At 50.3% G+C, this 21522-nt stretch overlaps 1 protein-coding gene across 1 annotated transcript in view; it reads left to right on the forward strand.

Moving 5' to 3' along the window:
* The window catches only part of LOC109880011 (collagen alpha-1(XVIII) chain-like), a 180938-nt gene that overhangs the window by 140990 nt on the left and 18426 nt on the right, over positions 1–21522 (forward strand). Inside the window, exon 27 of the mRNA XM_031796880.1 lies at positions 21005–21064. Coding sequence (XP_031652740.1) covers positions 21005–21064 — 60 coding nt within the window. The remainder of the gene's footprint in view (positions 1–21004; positions 21065–21522) is intronic.

The raw sequence follows: 21522 nt of genomic DNA on the forward strand, positions 1-21522 counted from the left end.
CCTCAGTGTGATGATTACTTCCCTGACCCTTCCTCAGTGTGATGATTACTTCCCTGGCCCTACCTCAGTGTGATGAATACTTCCCTGGCCCTTCCTCAGTGTGATGATTACTTCCCTGGCCCTTCCTCAGTTTGATGATTACTTCCCTGGCCCTTCCTCTGTGTTCCATAATGATTACTTCCCTGACCCTTCCTCAGTGTGATGATTACTTCCCTGGCCCTACCTCAGTGTGATGAATACTTCCCTGGCCCTACCTCAGTGTGATGAATACTTCCCTGGCCCTTCCTCTGTGTGATGAATACTTCCCTGGCCCTTCCTCAGTGTGATGAATACTTCCCTGGCCCTTCCTCTGTGTGATGAATACTTCCCTGGCCCTACCTCAGTGTGATGAATACTTCCCTGGCCCTTCCTCTGTGTGATGAATACTTCCCTGACCCTTCCTCAGTGTGATGATTACTTCCCTGGCCCTACCTCAGTGTGATGAATACTTCCCTGGCCCTACCTCAGTGTGATGAATACTTCCCTGGCCCTTCCTCTGTGTGATGAATACTTCCCTGGCCCTTCCTCAGTGTGATGAATACTTCCCTGGCCCTTCCTCTGTGTGATGAATACTTCCCTGGCCCTACCTCAGTGTGATGAATACTTCCCTGGCCCTTCCTCTGTGTGATGAATACTTCCCTGGCCCTTCCTCTGTGTGAGGAATACTTCCCTGGCCCTACCTCAGTGTGATGAATACTTCCCTGGCCCTTCCTCAGTGTGATGATTACTTCCCTGGCCCTTCCTCAGTTTGATGATTACTTCCCTGGCCCTTCCTCTGTGTTCCATGATGATTACTTCCCTGGCCCTACCTCAGTGTGATGAATACTTCCCTGGCCCTTCCTCAGTGTGATGAATACTTCCCTGGCCCTTCCTCTGTGTGATGATTACTTCCCTGGCCCTACCTCACTGTGCCATGATGATTACTTCCCTGGTCCTTCCTCACTGTGATGATTACTTCCCTGGCCCTACCTCAGTGTGATGATTACTTCCCTGGCCCTACCTCACTGTTCCATGATGATTACCTCCCTGGCCCTACCTCAGTGTGATGATTACCTCCCTGGCCCTACCTCACTGTGATGATTACTTCCCTGGCCCTACCTCAGTGTGATGATTACCTCCCTGGCCCTACCTCACTGTGATGAATACTTCCCTGACCCTTCCTCAGTGTGATGATTACCTCCCTGGCCCTACCTCAGTGTGCCATGATGATTACTTCCCTGGCCCTTCCTCACTGTAATTATTACTTCCCTGGCCCTACCTCTGTGTGATGATTACTTCCCTGGCCCTTCCTCAGTGTGATGATTACCTCCCTGGCCCTACCTCACTGTGCCATGATGATTACTTCCCTGGCCCTTCCTCAGTGTGATGAATACTTCCCTGGCCCTACCTCACTGTGCCATGATGATTACTTCCCTGGCCCTACCTCACTGTGCCATGATGATTACTTCCCTGGCCCTTCCTCAGTGTGATGAATACTTCCCTGGCCCTACCTCACTGTGCCATGATGATTACTTCCCTGGCCCTACCTCAGTGTTCCATGATGATTACCTCCCTGGCCCTTCCTCAGTGTGATGAATACTTCCCCGCCCTTCCTCAGTGTGATGATTACTTCCCTGACCCTTCCTCAGTGTGATGATTACTTCCCTGGCCCTACCTCAGTGTGATGAATACTTCCCTGGCCCTTCCTCAGTGTGATGATTACTTCCCTGGCCCTTCCTCAGTTTGATGATTACTTCCCTGGCCCTTCCTCTGTGTTCCATAATGATTACTTCCCTGACCCTTCCTCAGTGTGATGATTACTTCCCTGGCCCTATCTCAGTGTGATGAATACTTCCCTGGCCCTACCTCAGTGTGATGAATACTTCCCTGGCCCTTCCTCTGTGTGATGAATACTTCCCTGGCCCTTCCTCAGTGTGATGAATACTTCCCTGGCCCTTCCTCTGTGTGATGAATACTTCCCTGGCCCTACCTCAGTGTGATGAATACTTCCCTGGCCCTTCCTCTGTGTGATGAATACTTCCCTGACCCTTCCTCAGTGTGATGATTACTTCCCTGGCCCTACCTCAGTGTGATGAATACTTCCCTGGCCCTACCTCAGTGTGATGAATACTTCCCTGGCCCTTCCTCTGTGTGATGAATACTTCCCTGGCCCTTCCTCAGTGTGATGAATACTTCCCTGGCCCTTCCTCTGTGTGATGAATACTTCCCTGGCCCTACCTCAGTGTGATGAATACTTCCCTGGCCCTTCCTCTGTGTGATGAATACTTCCCTGGCCCTTCCTCTGTGTGAGGAATACTTCCCTGGCCCTACCTCAGTGTGATGAATACTTCCCTGGCCCTTCCTCAGTGTGATGATTACTTCCCTGGCCCTTCCTCAGTTTGATGATTACTTCCCTGGCCCTTCCTCTGTGTTCCATGATGATTACTTCCCTGGCCCTACCTCAGTGTGATGAATACTTCCCTGGCCCTTCCTCAGTGTGATGAATACTTCCCTGGCCCTTCCTCTGTGTGATGATTACTTCCCTGGCCCTTCCTCACTGTGATTATTACTTCCCTGGCCCTACCTCTGTGTGATGATTACTTCCCTGGCCCTACCTCACTGTGATGAATACTTCCCTGACCCTTCCTCAGTGTGATGATTACTTCCCTGGCCCTACCTCAGTGTGATGATTACCTCCCTGGCCCTACCTCACTGTGCCATGATGATTACTTCCCTGGCCCTTCCTCAGTGTGATGAATACTTCCCTGGCCCTACCTCACTGTGCCATGATGATTACTTCCCTGGCCCTACCTCACTGTGCCATGATGATTACTTCCCTGGCCCTTCCTCAGTGTGATGAATACTTCCCTGGCCCTACCTCACTGTGCCATGATGATTACTTCCCTGGCCCTACCTCACTGTGCCATGATGATTACTTCCCTGGCCCTTCCTCAGTGTGATGATTACTTCCCTGACCCTTCCTCAGTGTGATGATTACTTCCCTGGCCCTACCTCAGTGTGATGAATACTTCCCTGGCCCTTCCTCAGTTTGATGATTACTTCCCTGGCCCTTCCTCTGTGTTCCATAATGATTACTTCCCTGGCCCTACCTCAGTGTGATGAATACTTCCCTGGCCCTTCCTCTGTGTTCCATGATGATTACCTCCCTGGCCCTTCCTCAGTGTGATGAATACTTCCCCGCCCTTCCTCAGTGTGATGATTACTTCCCTGACCCTTCCTCAGTGTGATGATTACTTCCCTGGCCCTACCTCAGTGTGATGAATACTTCCCTGGCCCTTCCTCAGTGTGATGATTACTTCCCTGGCCCTTCCTCAGTTTGATGATTACTTCCCTGGCCCTTCCTCTGTGTTCCATAATGATTACTTCCCTGACCCTTCCTCAGTGTGATGATTACTTCCCTGGCCCTACCTCAGTGTGATGAATACTTCCCTGGCCCTACCTCAGTGTGATGAATACTTCCCTGGCCCTTCCTCTGTGTGATGAATACTTCCCTGGCCCTTCCTCAGTGTGATGAATACTTCCCTGGCCCTTCCTCTGTGTGATGAATACTTCCCTGGCCCTACCTCAGTGTGATGAATACTTCCCTGGCCCTTCCTCTGTGTGATGAATACTTCCCTGACCCTTCCTCAGTGTGATGATTACTTCCCTGGCCCTACCTCAGTGTGATGAATACTTCCCTGGCCCTACCTCAGTGTGATGAATACTTCCCTGGCCCTTCCTCTGTGTGATGAATACTTCCCTGGCCCTTCCTCAGTGTGATGAATACTTCCCTGGCCCTTCCTCTGTGTGATGAATACTTCCCTGGCCCTACCTCAGTGTGATGAATACTTCCCTGGCCCTTCCTCTGTGTGATGAATACTTCCCTGGCCCTTCCTCTGTGTGAGGAATACTTCCCTGGCCCTACCTCAGTGTGATGAATACTTCCCTGGCCCTTCCTCAGTGTGATGATTACTTCCCTGGCCCTTCCTCAGTTTGATGATTACTTCCCTGGCCCTTCCTCTGTGTTCCATGATGATTACTTCCCTGGCCCTACCTCAGTGTGATGAATACTTCCCTGGCCCTTCCTCAGTGTGATGAATACTTCCCTGGCCCTTCCTCTGTGTGATGATTACTTCCCTGGCCCTACCTCACTGTGCCATGATGATTACTTCCCTGGTCCTTCCTCACTGTGATGATTACTTCCCTGGCCCTACCTCAGTGTGATGATTACTTCCCTGGCCCTACCTCACTGTTCCATGATGATTACCTCCCTGGCCCTACCTCAGTGTGATGATTACCTCCCTGGCCCTACCTCACTGTGATGATTACTTCCCTGGCCCTACCTCAGTGTGATGATTACCTCCCTGGCCCTACCTCACTGTGATGAATACTTCCCTGACCCTTCCTCAGTGTGATGATTACCTCCCTGGCCCTACCTCAGTGTGCCATGATGATTACTTCCCTGGCCCTTCCTCACTGTAATTATTACTTCCCTGGCCCTACCTCTGTGTGATGATTACTTCCCTGGCCCTTCCTCAGTGTGATGATTACCTCCCTGGCCCTACCTCACTGTGCCATGATGATTACTTCCCTGGCCCTTCCTCAGTGTGATGAATACTTCCCTGGCCCTACCTCACTGTGCCATGATGATTACTTCCCTGGCCCTACCTCACTGTGCCATGATGATTACTTCCCTGGCCCTTCCTCAGTGTGATGAATACTTCCCTGGCCCTACCTCACTGTGCCATGATGATTACTTCCCTGGCCCTACCTCAGTGTTCCATGATGATTACCTCCCTGGCCCTTCCTCAGTGTGATGAATACTTCCCCGCCCTTCCTCAGTGTGATGATTACTTCCCTGACCCTTCCTCAGTGTGATGATTACTTCCCTGGCCCTACCTCAGTGTGATGAATACTTCCCTGGCCCTTCCTCAGTGTGATGATTACTTCCCTGGCCCTTCCTCAGTTTGATGATTACTTCCCTGGCCCTTCCTCTGTGTTCCATAATGATTACTTCCCTGACCCTTCCTCAGTGTGATGATTACTTCCCTGGCCCTATCTCAGTGTGATGAATACTTCCCTGGCCCTACCTCAGTGTGATGAATACTTCCCTGGCCCTTCCTCTGTGTGATGAATACTTCCCTGGCCCTTCCTCAGTGTGATGAATACTTCCCTGGCCCTTCCTCTGTGTGATGAATACTTCCCTGGCCCTACCTCAGTGTGATGAATACTTCCCTGGCCCTTCCTCTGTGTGATGAATACTTCCCTGACCCTTCCTCAGTGTGATGATTACTTCCCTGGCCCTACCTCAGTGTGATGAATACTTCCCTGGCCCTACCTCAGTGTGATGAATACTTCCCTGGCCCTTCCTCTGTGTGATGAATACTTCCCTGGCCCTTCCTCAGTGTGATGAATACTTCCCTGGCCCTTCCTCTGTGTGATGAATACTTCCCTGGCCCTACCTCAGTGTGATGAATACTTCCCTGGCCCTTCCTCTGTGTGATGAATACTTCCCTGGCCCTTCCTCTGTGTGAGGAATACTTCCCTGGCCCTACCTCAGTGTGATGAATACTTCCCTGGCCCTTCCTCAGTGTGATGATTACTTCCCTGGCCCTTCCTCAGTTTGATGATTACTTCCCTGGCCCTTCCTCTGTGTTCCATGATGATTACTTCCCTGGCCCTACCTCAGTGTGATGAATACTTCCCTGGCCCTTCCTCAGTGTGATGAATACTTCCCTGGCCCTTCCTCTGTGTGATGATTACTTCCCTGGCCCTTCCTCACTGTGATTATTACTTCCCTGGCCCTACCTCTGTGTGATGATTACTTCCCTGGCCCTACCTCACTGTGATGAATACTTCCCTGACCCTTCCTCAGTGTGATGATTACTTCCCTGGCCCTACCTCAGTGTGATGAATACTTCCCTGGCCCTTCCTCAGTTTGATGATTACTTCCCTGGCCCTTCCTCTGTGTTCCATAATGATTACTTCCCTGGCCCTACCTCAGTGTGATGAATACTTCCCTGGCCCTTCCTCTGTGTTCCATGATGAATACTTCCCTGGCCCTTCCTCTGTGTGATGAATACTTCCCTGGCCCTTCCTCAGTGTGATGAATACTTCCCTGGCCCTTCCTCTGTGTGATGAATACTTCACTGGCCCTACCTCAGTGTGATGAATACTTCCCTGGCCCTTCCTCTGTGTGATGAATACTTCCCTGGCCCTACCTCATTGTGATGATTACCTCCCTGGCCCTACCTCACTGTGCCATGATGATTACTTCCCTGGCCCTTCCTCAGTGTGATGAATACTTCCCTGGCCCTACCTCAGTGTGATGAATACTTCCCTGGCCCTACCTCAGTGTGATGAATACTTCCCTGGCCCTTCCTCTGTGTGATGAATACTTCCCTGGCCCTTCCTCAGTGTGATGAATACTTCCCTGGCCCTTCCTCTGTGTGATGAATACTTCCCTGGCCCTACCTCAGTGTGATGAATACTTCCCTGGCCCTTCCTCTGTGTGATGAATACTTCCCTGACCCTTCCTCAGTGTGATGATTACTTCCCTGGCCCTTCCTCAGTTTGATGATTACTTCCCTGGCCCTTCCTCTGTGTTCCATGATGATTACTTCCCTGGCCCTACCTCAGTGTGATGAATACTTCCCTGGCCCTTCCTCAGTGTGATGAATACTTCCCTGGCCCTTCCTCTGTGTGATGATTACTTCCCTGGCCCTTCCTCACTGTGATTATTACTTCCCTGGCCCTACCTCTGTGTGATGATTACTTCCCTGGCCCTACCTCAGTGTGATGAATACTTCCCTGGCCCTTCCTCTGTGTGATGAATACCTCCCTGGCCCTACCTCACTGTGCCATGATGATTACTTCCCTGGCCCTTCCTCAGTGTGATGAATACTTCCCTGGCCCTACCTCACTGTGCCATGATGATTACTTCCCTGGCCCTACCTCACTGTGCCATGATGATTACTTCCCTGGCCCTTCCTCAGTGTGATGAATACTTCCCTGGCCCTACCTCACTGTGCCATGATGATTACTTCCCTGGCCCTACCTCAGTGTTCCATGATGATTACCTCCCTGGCCCTTCCTCAGTGTGATGATTACTTCCCTGACCCTTCCTCAGTGTGATGATTACTTCCCTGGCCCTACCTCAGTGTGATGAATACTTCCCTGGCCCTTCCTCAGTTTGATGATTACTTCCCTGGCCCTTCCTCTGTTTTCCATAATGATTACTTCCCTGGCCCTACCTCAGTGTGATGAATACTTCCCTGGCCCTTCCTCTGTGTTCCATGATGAATACTTCCCTGGCCCTTCCTCTGTGTGATGAATACTTCCCTGGCCCTTCCTCAGTGTGATGAATACTTCCCTGGCCCTTCCTCTGTGTGATGAATACTTCCCTGGCCCTACCTCAGTGTGATGAATACTTCCCTGGCCCTTCCTCTGTGTGATGAATACTTCCCTGGCCCTACCTCAGTGTGATGAATACTTCCCTGGCCCTTCCTCTGTTTGAGGAATACTTCCCTGTCCCTACCTCAGTGTGATGAATACTTCCCTGGCCCTTCCTCAGTGTGATGATTACTTCCCTGGCCCTTCCTCAGTTTGATGATTACTTCCCTGGCCCTTCCTCTGTGTTCCATGATGATTACTTCCCTGGCCCTACCTCAGTGTGATGAATACTTCCCTGGCCCTTCCTCAGTGTGATGAATACTTCCCTGGCCCTTCCTCACTGTGATTATTACTTCCCTGGCCCTACCTCTGTGTGATGATTACTTCCCTGGCCCTACCTCACTGTGATGAATACTTCCCTGACCCTTCCTCAGTGTGATGATTACTTCCCTGGCCCTACCTCAGTGTGATGATTACCTCCCTGGCCCTACCTCACTGTGCCATGATGATTACTTCCCTGGCCCTTCCTCAGTGTGATGAATACTTCCCTGGCCCTACCTCACTGTGCCATGATGATTACTTCCCTGGCCCTACCTCACTGTGCCATGATGATTACTTCCCTGGCCCTTCCTCAGTGTGATGAATACTTCCCTGGCCCTACCTCACTGTGCCATGATGATTACTTCCCTGGCCCTACCTCAGTGTTCCATGATGATTACCTCCCTGGCCCTTCCTCAGTGTGATGATTACTTCCCTGACCCTTCCTCAGTGTGATGATTACTTCCCTGGCCCTACCTCAGTGTGATGAATACTTCCATGGCCCTTCCTCAGTTTGATGATTACTTCCCTGGCCCTTCCTCTGTGTTCCATAATGATTACTTCCCTGGCCTCCCTCAGTGTGATGAATACTTCCCTGGCCCTTCCTCTGTGTTCCATGATGAATACTTCCCTGGCCCTTCCTCTGTGTGATGAATACTTCCCTGGCCCTTCCTCAGTGTGATGAATACTTCCCTGGCCCTACCTCACTGTGCCATGATGATTACTTCCCTGGCCCTTCCTCAGTGTGATGAATACTTCCCTGGCCCTACCTCACTGTGCCATGATGATTACTTCCCTGGCCCTACCTCAGTGTTCCATGATGATTACCTCCCTGGCCCTTCCTCAGTGTGATGATTACTTCCCTGACCCTTCCTCAGTGTGATGATTACTTCCCTGGCCCTACCTCAGTGTGATGAATACTTCCCTGGCCCTTCCTCAGTTTGATGATTACTTCCCTGGCCCTTCCTCTGTGTTCCATAATGATTACTTCCCTGGCCCTACCTCAGTGTGATGAATACTTCCCTGGCCCTTCCTCTGTGTTCCATGATGAATACTTCCCTGGCCCTTCCTCTGTGTGATGAATACTTCCCTGGCCCTTCCTCAGTGTGATGAATACTTCCCTGGCCCTTCCTCTGTGTGATGAATACTTCCCTGGCCCTACCTCAGTGTGATGAATACTTCCCTGGCCCTTCCTCTGTGTGATGAATACTTCCCTGGCCCTACCTCTGTGTGATGATTACTTCCCTGGCCCTTCCTCAGTGTGATGATTACCTCCCTGGCCCTACCTCACTGTGCCATGATGATTACTTCCCTGGCCCTTCCTCAGTGTGATGAATACTTCCCTGGCCCTACCTCACTGTGCCATGATGATTACTTCCCTGGCCCTTCCTCAGTGTGATGAATACTTCCCTGGCCCTACCTCACTGTGCCATGATGATTACTTCCCTGGCCCTACCTCAGTGTTCCATGATGATTACCTCCCTGGCCCTTCCTCAGTGTGATGAATACTTCCCCGCCCTTCCTCAGTGTGATGATTACTTCCCTGACCCTTCCTCAGTGTGATGATTACTTCCCTGGCCCTACCTCAGTGTGATGAATACTTCCCTGGCCCTTCCTCAGTGTGATGATTACTTCCCTGGCCCTTCCTCAGTTTGATGATTACTTCCCTGGCCCTTCCTCTGTGTTCCATAATGATTACTTCCCTGACCCTTCCTCAGTGTGATGATTACTTCCCTGGCCCTACCTCAGTGTGATGAATACTTCCCTGGCCCTACCTCAGTGTGATGAATACTTCCCTGGCCCTACCTCAGTGTGATGAATACTTCCCTGGCCCTTCCTCTGTGTGATGAATACTTCCCTGGCCCTTCCTCAGTGTGATGAATACTTCCCTGGCCCTACCTCACTGTGCCATGATGATTACTTCCCTGGCCCTACCTCAGTGTTCCATGATGATTACCTCCCTGGCCCTTCCTCAGTGTGATGAATACTTCCCCGCCCTTCCTCAGTGTGATGATTACTTCCCTGACCCTTCCTCAGTGTGATGATTACTTCCCTGGCCCTACCTCAGTGTGATGAATACTTCCCTGGCCCTTCCTCAGTGTGATGATTACTTCCCTGGCCCTTCCTCAGTTTGATGATTACTTCCCTGGCCCTTCCTCTGTGTTCCATAATGATTACTTCCCTGACCCTTCCTCAGTGTGATGATTACTTCCCTGGCCCTACCTCAGTGTGATGAATACTTCCCTGGCCCTACCTCAGTGTGATGAATACTTCCCTGGCCCTTCCTCTGTGTGATGAATACTTCCCTGGCCCTTCCTCAGTGTGATGAATACTTCCCTGGCCCTTCCTCTGTGTGATGAATACTTCCCTGGCCCTACCTCAGTGTGATGAATACTTCCCTGGCCCTTCCTCTGTGTGATGAATACTTCCCTGACCCTTCCTCAGTGTGATGATTACTTCCCTGGCCCTACCTCAGTGTGATGAATACTTCCCTGGCCCTACCTCAGTGTGATGAATACTTCCCTGGCCCTTCCTCTGTGTGATGAATACTTCCCTGGCCCTTCCTCAGTGTGATGAATACTTCCCTGGCCCTTCCTCTGTGTGATGAATACTTCCCTGGCCCTACCTCAGTGTGATGAATACTTCCCTGGCCCTTCCTCTGTGTGATGAATACTTCCCTGGCCCTTCCTCTGTGTGAGGAATACTTCCCTGGCCCTACCTCAGTGTGATGAATACTTCCCTGGCCCTTCCTCAGTGTGATGATTACTTCCCTGGCCCTTCCTCAGTTTGATGATTACTTCCCTGGCCCTTCCTCTGTGTTCCATGATGATTACTTCCCTGGCCCTACCTCAGTGTGATGAATACTTCCCTGGCCCTTCCTCAGTGTGATGAATACTTCCCTGGCCCTTCCTCTGTGTGATGATTACTTCCCTGGCCCTTCCTCACTGTGATTATTACTTCCCTGGCCCTACCTCTGTGTGATGATTACTTCCCTGGCCCTACCTCACTGTGATGAATACTTCCCTGACCCTTCCTCAGTGTGATGATTACTTCCCTGGCCCTACCTCAGTGTGATGAATACTTCCCTGGCCCTTCCTCAGTTTGATGATTACTTCCCTGGCCCTTCCTCTGTGTTCCATAATGATTACTTCCCTGGCCCTACCTCAGTGTGATGAATACTTCCCTGGCCCTTCCTCTGTGTTCCATGATGAATACTTCCCTGGCCCTTCCTCTGTGTGATGAATACTTCCCTGGCCCTTCCTCAGTGTGATGAATACTTCCCTGGCCCTTCCTCTGTGTGATGAATACTTCCCTGGCCCTACCTCAGTGTGATGAATACTTCCCTGGCCCTTCCTCTGTGTGATGAATACTTCCCTGGCCCTACCTCATTGTGATGATTACCTCCCTGGCCCTACCTCACTGTGCCATGATGATTACTTCCCTGGCCCTTCCTCAGTGTGATGAATACTTCCCTGGCCCTACCTCAGTGTGATGAATACTTCCCTGGCCCTACCTCAGTGTGATGAATACTTCCCTGGCCCTTCCTCTGTGTGATGAATACTTCCCTGGCCCTTCCTCAGTGTGATGAATACTTCCCTGGCCCTTCCTCTGTGTGATGAATACTTCCCTGGCCCTACCTCAGTGTGATGAATACTTCCCTGGCCCTTCCTCTGTGTGATGAATTCTTCCCTGACCCTTCCTCAGTGTGATGATTACTTCCCTGGCCCTACCTCAGTGTGATGAATACTTCCCTGGCCCTACCTCAGTGTGATGAATACTTCCCTGGCCCTTCCTCTGTGTGATGAATACTTCCCTGGCCCTTCCTCAGTGTGATGAATACTTCCCTGGCCCTTCCTCTGTGTGATGAATACTTCCCTGGCCCTACCTCAGTGTGATGAATACTTCCCTGGCCCTTCCTCTGTGTGATGAATACTTCCCTGGCCCTTCCTCTGTGTGAGGAATACTTCCCTGGCCCTACCTCAGTGTGATGAATACTTCCCTGGCCCTTCCTCAGTGTGATGATTACTTCCCTGGCCCTTCCTCAGTTTGATGATTACTTCCCTGGCCCTTCCTCTGTGTTCCATGATGATTACTTCCCTGGCCCTACCTCAGTGTGATGAATACTTCCCTGGCCCTTCCTCAGTGTGATGAATACTTCCCTGGCCCTTCCTCTGTGTGATGATTACTTCCCTGGCCCTTCCTCACTGTGATTATTACTTCCCTGGCCCTACCTCTGTGTGATGATTACTTCCCTGGCCCTACCTCACTGTGATGAATACTTCCCTGACCCTTCCTCAGTGTGATGATTACTTCCCTGGCCCTACCTCAGTGTGATGATTACCTCCCTGGCCCTACCTCACTGTGCCATGATGATTACTTCCCTGGCCCTTCCTCAGTGTGATGAATACTTCCCTGGCCCTACCTCACTGTGCCATGATGATTACTTCCCTGGCCCTTCCTCAGTGTGATGAATACTTCCCTGGCCCTACCTCACTGTGCCATGATGATTACTTCCCTGGCCCTACCTCAGTGTTCCATGATGATTACCTCCCTGGCCCTTCCTCAGTGTGATGAATACTTCCCCGCCCTTCCTCAGTGTGATGATTACTTCCCTGACCCTTCCTCAGTGTGATGATTACTTCCCTGGCCCTACCTCAGTGTGATGAATACTTCCCTGGCCCTTCCTCAGTGTGATGATTACTTCCCTGGCCCTTCCTCAGTTTGATGATTACTTCCCTGGCCCTTCCTCTGTGTTCCATAATGATTACTTCCCTGACCCTTCCTCAGTGTGATGATTACTTCCCTGGCCCTACCTCAGTGTGATGAATACTTCCCTGGCCCTACCTCAGTGTGATGAATACTTCCCTGGCCCTTCCTCTGTGTGATGAATACTTCCCTGGCCCTTCCTCAGTGTGATGAATACTTCCCTGGCCCTTCCTCTGTGTGATGAATACTTCCCTGGCCCTACCTCAGTGTGATGAATACTTCCCTGGCCCTTCCTCTGTGTGATGAATACTTCCCTGACCCTTCCTCAGTGTGATGATTACTTCCCTGGCCCTACCTCAGTGTGATGAATACTTCCCTGGCCCTACCTCAGTGTGATGAATACTTCCCTGGCCCTTCCTCTGTGTGATGAATACTTCCCTGGCCCTTCCTCAGTGTGATGAATACTTCCCTGGCCCTTCCTCTGTGTGATGAATACTTCCCTGGCCCTACCTCAGTGTGATGAATACTTCCCTGGCCCTTCCTCTGTGTGATGAATACTTCCCTGGCCCTTCCTCTGTGTGAGGAATACTTCCCTGGCCCTACCTCAGTGTGATGAATACTTCCCTGGCCCTTCCTCAGTGTGATGATTACTTCCCTGGCCCTTCCTCAGTTTGATGATTACTTCCCTGGCCCTTCCTCTGTGTTCCATGATGATTACTTCCCTGGCCCTACCTCAGTGTGATGAATACTTCCCTGGCCCTTCCTCAGTGTGATGAATACTTCCCTGGCCCTTCCTCTGTGTGATGATTACTTCCCTGGCCCTTCCTCACTGTGATTATTACTTCCCTGGCCCTACCTCTGTGTGATGATTACTTCCCTGGCCCTACCTCACTGTGATGAATACTTCCCTGACCCTTCCTCAGTGTGATGATTACTTCCCTGGCCCTACCTCAGTGTGATGAATACTTCCCTGGCCCTTCCTCAGTTTGATGATTACTTCCCTGGCCCTTCCTCTGTGTTCCATAATGATTACTTCCCTGGCCCTACCTCAGTGTGATGAATACTTCCCTGGCCCTTCCTCTGTGTTCCATGATGAATACTTCCCTGGCCCTTCCTCTGTGTGATGAATACTTCCCTGGCCCTTCCTCAGTGTGATGAATACTTCCCTGGCCCTTCCTCTGTGTGATGAATACTTCCCTGGCCCTACCTCAGTGTGATGAATACTTCCCTGGCCCTTCCTCTGTGTGATGAATACTTCCCTGGCCCTACCTCATTGTGATGATTACCTCCCTGGCCCTACCTCACTGTGCCATGATGATTACTTCCCTGGCCCTTCCTCAGTGTGATGAATACTTCCCTGGCCCTACCTCAGTGTGATGAATACTTCCCTGGCCCTACCTCAGTGTGATGAATACTTCCCTGGCCCTTCCTCTGTGTGATGAATACTTCCCTGGCCCTTCCTCAGTGTGATGAATACTTCCCTGGCCCTTCCTCTGTGTGATGAATACTTCCCTGGCCCTACCTCAGTGTGATGAATACTTCCCTGGCCCTTCCTCTGTGTGATGAATTCTTCCCTGACCCTTCCTCAGTGTGATGATTACTTCCCTGGCCCTACCTCAGTGTGATGAATACTTCCCTGGCCCTACCTCAGTGTGATGAATACTTCCCTGGCCCTTCCTCTGTGTGATGAATACTTCCCTGGCCCTTCCTCAGTGTGATGAATACTTCCCTGGCCCTTCCTCTGTGTGATGAATACTTCCCTGGCCCTACCTCAGTGTGATGAATACTTCCCTGGCCCTTCCTCTGTGTGATGAATACTTCCCTGGCCCTTCCTCTGTGTGAGGAATACTTCCCTGGCCCTACCTCAGTGTGATGAATACTTCCCTGGCCCTTCCTCAGTGTGATGATTACTTCCCTGGCCCTTCCTCAGTTTGATGATTACTTCCCTGGCCCTTCCTCTGTGTTCCATGATGATTACTTCCCTGGCCCTACCTCAGTGTGATGAATACTTCCCTGGCCCTTCCTCAGTGTGATGAATACTTCCCTGGCCCTTCCTCTGTGTGATGATTACTTCCCTGGCCCTTCCTCACTGTGATTATTACTTCCCTGGCCCTACCTCTGTGTGATGATTACTTCCCTGGCCCTACCTCACTGTGATGAATACTTCCCTGACCCTTCCTCAGTGTGATGATTACTTCCCTGGCCCTACCTCAGTGTGATGATTACCTCCCTGGCCCTACCTCACTGTGCCATGATGATTACTTCCCTGGCCCTTCCTCAGTGTGATGAATACTTCCCTGGCCCTACCTCACTGTGCCATGATGATTACTTCCCTGGCCCTACCTCACTGTGCCATGATGATTACTTCCCTGGCCCTTCCTCAGTGTGATGAATACTTCCCTGGCCCTACCTCACTGTGCCATGATGATTACTTCCCTGGCCCTACCTCAGTGTTCCATGATGATTACCTCCCTGGCCCTTCCTCAGTGTGATGATTACTTCCCTGACCCTTCCTCAGTGTGATGATTACTTCCCTGGCCCTACCTCAGTGTGATGAATACTTCCCTGGCCCTTCCTCAGTTTGATGATTACTTCCCTGGCCCTTCCTCTGTGTTCCATAATGATTACTTCCCTGGCCCTACCTCAGTGTGATGAATACTTCCCTGGCCCTTCCTCTGTGTTCCATGATGAATACTTCCCTGGCCCTTCCTCTGTGTGATGAATACTTCCCTGGCCCTTCCTCAGTGTGATGAATACTTCCCTGGCCCTTCCTCTGTGTGATGAATACTTCCCTGGCCCTACCTCAGTGTGATGAATACTTCCCTGGCCCTTCCTCTGTGTGATGAATACTTCCCTGGCCCTACCTCAGTGTGATGATTACCTCCCTGGCCCTACCTCACTGTGCCATGATGATTACTTCCCTGGCCCTTCCTCAGTGTGATGAATACTTCCCTGGCCCTACCTCACTGTGCCATGATGATTACTTCCCTGGCCCTACCTCACTGTGCCATGATGATTACTTCCCTGGCCCTTCCTCAGTGTGATGAATACTTCCCTGGCCCTACCTCACTGTGCCATGATGATTACTTCCCTGGCCCTACCTCAGTGTTCCATGATGATTACCTCCCTGGCCCTTCCTCAGTGTGATGATTACTTCCCTGACCCTTCCTCAGTGTGATGATTACTTCCCTGGCCCTACCTCAGTGTGATGAATACTTCCCTGGCCCTTCCTCAGTTTGATGATTACTTCCCTGGCCCTTCCTCTGTTTTCCATAATGATTACTTCCCTGGCCCTACCTCAGTGTGATGAATACTTCCCTGGCCCTTCCTCTGTGTTCCATGATGAATACTTCCCTGGCCCTTCCTCTGTGTGATGAATACTTCCCTGGCCCTTCCTCAGTGTGATGAATACTTCCCTGGCCCTTCCTCTGTGTGATGAATACTTCCCTGGCCCTACCTCAGTGTGATGAATACTTCCCTGGCCCTTCCTCTGTGTGATGAATACTTCCCTGGCCCTACCTCAGTGTGATGAATACTTCCCTGGCCCTTCCTCTGTTTGAGGAATACTTCCCTGTCCCTACCTCAGTGTGATGAATACTTCCCTGGCCCTTCCTCAGTGTGATGATTATTTCCCTGGCCCTTCCTCAGTTTGATGATTACTTCCCTGGCCCTTCCTCTGTGTTCCATGATGATTACTTCCCTGGCCCTACCTCAGTGTGATGAATACTTCCCTGGCCCTTCCTCAGTGTGATGAATACTTCCCTGGCCCTTCCTCACTGTGATTATTACTTCCCTGGCCCTACCTCTGTGTGATGATTACTTCCCTGGCCCTACCTCACTGTGATGAATACTTCCCTGACCCTTCCTCAGTGTGATGATTACTTCCCTGGCCCTACCTCAGTGTGATGATTACCTCCCTGGCCCTACCTCACTGTGCCATGATGATTACTTCCCTGGCCCTTCCTCAGTGTGATGAATACTTCCCTGGCCCTACCTCACTGTGCCATGATGATTACTTCCCTGGCCCTACCTCACTGTGCCATGATGATTACTTCCCTGGCCCTTCCTCAGTGTGATGAATACTTCCCTGGCCCTACCTCACTGTGCCATGATGATTACTTCCCTGGCCCTACCTCAGTGTTCCATGATGATTACCTCCCTGGCCCTTCCTCAGTGTGATGATTACTTCCCTGACCCTTCCTCAGTGTGATGATTACTTCCCTGGCCCTACCTCAGTGTGATGAATACTTCCATGGCCCTTCCTCAGTTTGATGATTACTTCCCTGGCCCTTCCTCTGTGTTCCATAATGATTACTTCCCTGGCCTCCCTCAGTGTGATGAATACTTCCCTGGCCCTTCCTCTGTGTTCCATGATGAATACTTCCCTGGCCCTTCCTCTGTGTGATGAATACTTCCCTGGCCCTTCCTCAGTGTGATGAATACTTCCCTGGCCCTACCTCACTGTGCCATGATGATTACTTCCCTGGCCCTTCCTCAGTGTGATGAATACTTCCCTGGCCCTACCTCACTGTGCCATGATGATTACTTCCCTGGCCCTACCTCAGTGTTCCATGATGATTACCTCCCTGGCCCTTCCTCAGTGTGATGAATACTTCCCCGCCCTTCCTCAGTGTGATGATTACCTCCCTGGCCCTACCTCACTGTGCCATGATGATTACTTTCCTGGCCCTTCCTCAGTGTGATGAATACTTCCCTGGTCCTACCTCACTGTGCCATGATGATTACTTCCCTGGCCCTACCTCACTGTGCCATGATGATTACTTCCCTGGCCCTTCCTCAGTGTGATGAATACTTCCCTGGCCCTACCTCACTGTGCCATGATGATTACTTTCCTGGCCCTTCCTCAGTGTGATGAATACTTCCCTGGTCCTACCTCACTGTGCCATGATGATTACTTCCCTGGCCCTACCTCAGTGTTCCATGATGATTACCTCCCTGGCCCTTCCTCAGTGTGATGATTACTTCCCTGACCCTTCCTCAGTGTGATGATTACTTCCCTGGCCCTACCTCAGTGTGATGAATACTTCCCTGGCCCTTCCTCTGTGTTCCATGATGAATACTTCCCTGGCCCTTCCTCTGTGTGATGAATACTTCCCTGGCCCTTCCTCAGTGTGATGAATACTTCCCTGGCCCTTCCTCTGTGTGATGAATACTTCCCTGGCCCTACCTCAGTGTGATGAATACTTCCCTGGCCCTTCCTCTGTGTGATGAATACTTCCCTGGCCCTTCCTCTGTGTGAGGAATACTTCCCTGGCCCTACCTCAGTGTGATGAATACTTCCCTGGCCCTTCCTCAGTGTGATGATTACTTCCCTGGCCCTTCCTCAGTTTGATGATTACTTCCCTGGCCCTTCCTCTGTGTTCCATGATGATTACTTCCCTGGCCCTACCTCAGTGTGATGAATACTTCCCTGGCCCTTCCTCTGTGTGATGATTACTTCCCTGGCCCTACCTCAGTGTGATGAATACTTCCCTGGCCCTTCCTCTGTGTGATGATTACTTCCCTGGCCCTTCCTCACTGTGATTATTACTTCCCTGGCCCTACCTCTGTGTGATGATTACTTCCCTGGCCCTACCTCAGTGTGATGATTACCTCCCTGGCCCTACCTCACTGTGCCATGATGATTACTTCCCTGGCCCTTCCTCGGTGTGATGAATACTTCCCTGGCCCTACCTCACTGTGCCATGATGATTACTTCCCTGGCCCTACCTCACTGTGCCATGATGATTACTTCCCTGGCCCTTCCTCAGTGTGATGAATACTTCCCTGGCCCTACCTCACTGTGCCATGATGATTACTTCCCTGGCCCTACCTCAGTGTTCCATGATGATTACCTCCCTGGCCCTTCCTCAGTGTGATGAATACTTCCCCGCCCTTCCTCAGTGTGATGATTACTTCCCTGACCCTTCCTCAGTGTGATGATTACCTCCCTGGCCCTACCTCAGTGTGATGAATACTTCCCTGGCCCTTCCTCAGTGTGATGATTACTTCCCTGGCCCTTCCTCAGTTTGATGATTACTTCCCTGGCCCTTCCTCTGTGTTCCATGATGATTACTTCCCTGGCCCTACCTCAGTGTGATGAATACTTCCCTGGCCCTACCTCAGTGTGATGAATACTTCCCTGGCCCTTCCTCTGTGTGATGAATACTTCCCTGGCCCTACCTCAGTGTGATGAATAATTCCCTGGCCCTTCCTCTGTTTGATGAATACTTCCCTGGCCCTACCTCAGTGTGATGAATACTTCCCTGGCCCTTCCTCTGTGTGAGGAATACTTCCCTGGCCCTACCTCAGTGTGATGAATACTTCCCTGGCCCTTCCTCAGTGTGATGATTACTTCCCTGGCCCTACCTCAGTGTGATGAATACTTCCTTGGCCCTTCCTCAGTGTGATGATTACTTCCCTGGCCCTTCCTCAGTTTGATGATTACTTCCCTGGCCCTTCCTCTGTGTTCCATGATGATTACTTCCCTGGCCCTACCTCAGTGTGATGAATACTTCCCTGGCCCTTCCTCTGTGTGATGAATACTTCCCTGGCCCTACCTCTGTGTTCCATGATGATTACTTCCCTGGCCCTACCTCTGTGTTCCATGATGATTACTTCCCTGGCCCTTCCTCTGTGTGATGAATACTTCCCTGGCCCTTCCTCTGTGTGATGAATACTTCCCTGGCCCTTCCTCTGTGTTCCATGATGATTACTTCCCTGGCCCTACCTCAGTGTGATGAATACTTCCCTGGCCCTACCTCAGTGTGATGAATACTTCCCTGGCCCTTCCTCTGTGTGAGGAATACTTCCCTGGCCCTACCTCAGTGTGATGAATACTTCCCTGGCCCTACCTCAGTGTGATGAATACTTCCCTGGCCCTACCTCAGTGTTCCATGATGATTACTTCCCTGGCCCTACCTCAGTGTTCCATGATGAATACTTCCCTGGCCCTTCCTCTGTGTGATGAATACTTCCCTGGCCCTACCTCAGTGTTCCATGATGATTACTTCCCTGGCCCTACCTCAGTGTGATGAATACTTCCCTGGCCCTACCCTCAGTGTTCCATGATGATTACTTCCCTGGCCCTACCTCAGTGTTCCATGATGATTACTTCCCTGGCCCTTCCTCAGTGTGATGAATACTTCCCTGGCCCTACCTCAGTGTTCCATGATGATTACTTCTAGTGAAGCAACAATATCTGTTTGTGACATCACTTTTATTGTTGGTCGAACTGGCTGAACAGTTTTAACCAGACTTGGTATACTTGTGGTCATATCTGAAGTCTGCAGATCAAGGGTTGTTCCACTATGAAGGTTTGTGGATGAATGATGTGAAATGGACTTCTGAACCAGTATGTTGCCCATTCAACTCTAATGGTGATTCTGAACCAATATGTTGCCCATTCAACTGTAATGGTGACTCTGAACCAGTATGTTGCCCATTCAACTCTAATGGTGATTCTGAACCAATATGTTGCCCATTCAACTCTAATGGTGATTCTGAACCAGTATGTTGCCCATTCAACTGTAATGGTGACTCTGAACCAGTATGTTGCCCATTCAACTCTAATGGTGATTCTGAACCAGTATGTTGCCCATTCAACTGTAATGGTGACTCTGAACCAGTATGTTGCCCATTCAACTCTAATGGTGATTCAGAACCAGTATGTTGCCCATTCAACTCTAATGGTGATTCTGAACCAGTATGTTGCCCATTCAACTCTAATGGTGATTCTGAACCAATATGTTGCCCATTCAACTCTAATGGTGATTCTGAACCAGTATGTTGCCCATTCAACTGTAATGGTGACTCTGAACCAGTATGTTGCCCATTCAACTCTAATGGTGATTCTGAACCAGTATGTTGCCCATTCAACTGTAATGGTGACTCTGAACCAGTATGTTGCCCATTCAACTCTAATGGTGATTCAGAACCAGTATGTTGCCCATTCAACTCTAATGGTGATTCTGAACCAGTATGTTGCCCATTCAACTCTAATGGTGATTCTGAACCAATATGTTGCCCATTCAACTCTAATGGTGATTCTGAACCAGTATGTTGCCCATTCAACTGTAATGGTGATTCTGAACCAGTTTGTTGCCCATTCAACTCTAATGGTGATTCTGAACCAGTATGTTGCTCATTTAACTGTAATGGTGATTCTGAACCAGTTTGTTGCCCATTTAACTCTAATGGTGATTCTGAACCAGTTTGTTGCCCATTTAACTCTAATGGTGATTCTGAACCAGTATGTTGCCCATTCAACTCTAATGGTGATTCTGAACCAGTATGTTGCCCATTTAACTGTAATGGTGATTCTGAACCAGTTTGTTGCCCATTTAACTCTAATGGTGATTCTGAACCAGTTTGTTGCCCATTTAACTCTAATGGTGATTCTGAACCAGTATGTTGCCCATTCAACTGTAATGGTGACTCTGAACCAGTATGTTGCCCATTCAACTCTAATGGTGATTCTGAACCAGTATGTTGCCCATTCAACTCTAATGGTGATTCTAATATTTTCCTCTTCCTCTGTCACTGTCTTGTTCTCCCTCTCTGTTCTCAGGGATCCCCTGGCCCCCCCGGGCCCCCAGGACGTCCCGGAATGTTCAACTGCCCCAAAGGAGTAAGTATGACCCCCCCCCATTTTTAATAAAGGTTCAAATCCAGGTCTTGTGATATGATTGGGCCAGTGGCCCGCCAATCGGGGGCCCTTCCTATATCCATGTTTGTTCATGTCATTATCAGGTACTATAGCTGATCATGTCATTATCAGGTACTGTAGCTGTTCATGTCATTATCAGGTACCATATCTGTTCATGTCATTATCAGGTACTATAGCTGTTCATGTCATTATCAGGTAATATAGCTGTTCATGTCATTATCAGGTACTATAGCTGTTCATGTCATTATCAGGTGCTATAGCTGTTCATGTCATTATCAGGTACTGTAGCTGTTCATGTCATTATCAGGTACTATAGTTGTTCATGTCATTATCAGGTACTATAGCTGTTCATGTCATTATCAGGTACTATAGCTGTTCATGTCATTATCAGGTAATATAGCTGTTCATGTCATTATCAG

Source organism: Oncorhynchus kisutch, linkage group LG18 (assembly GCF_002021735.2).
Source record: "Oncorhynchus kisutch isolate 150728-3 linkage group LG18, Okis_V2, whole genome shotgun sequence".
Lineage (NCBI taxonomy): Eukaryota > Metazoa > Chordata > Actinopteri > Salmoniformes > Salmonidae > Oncorhynchus > Oncorhynchus kisutch.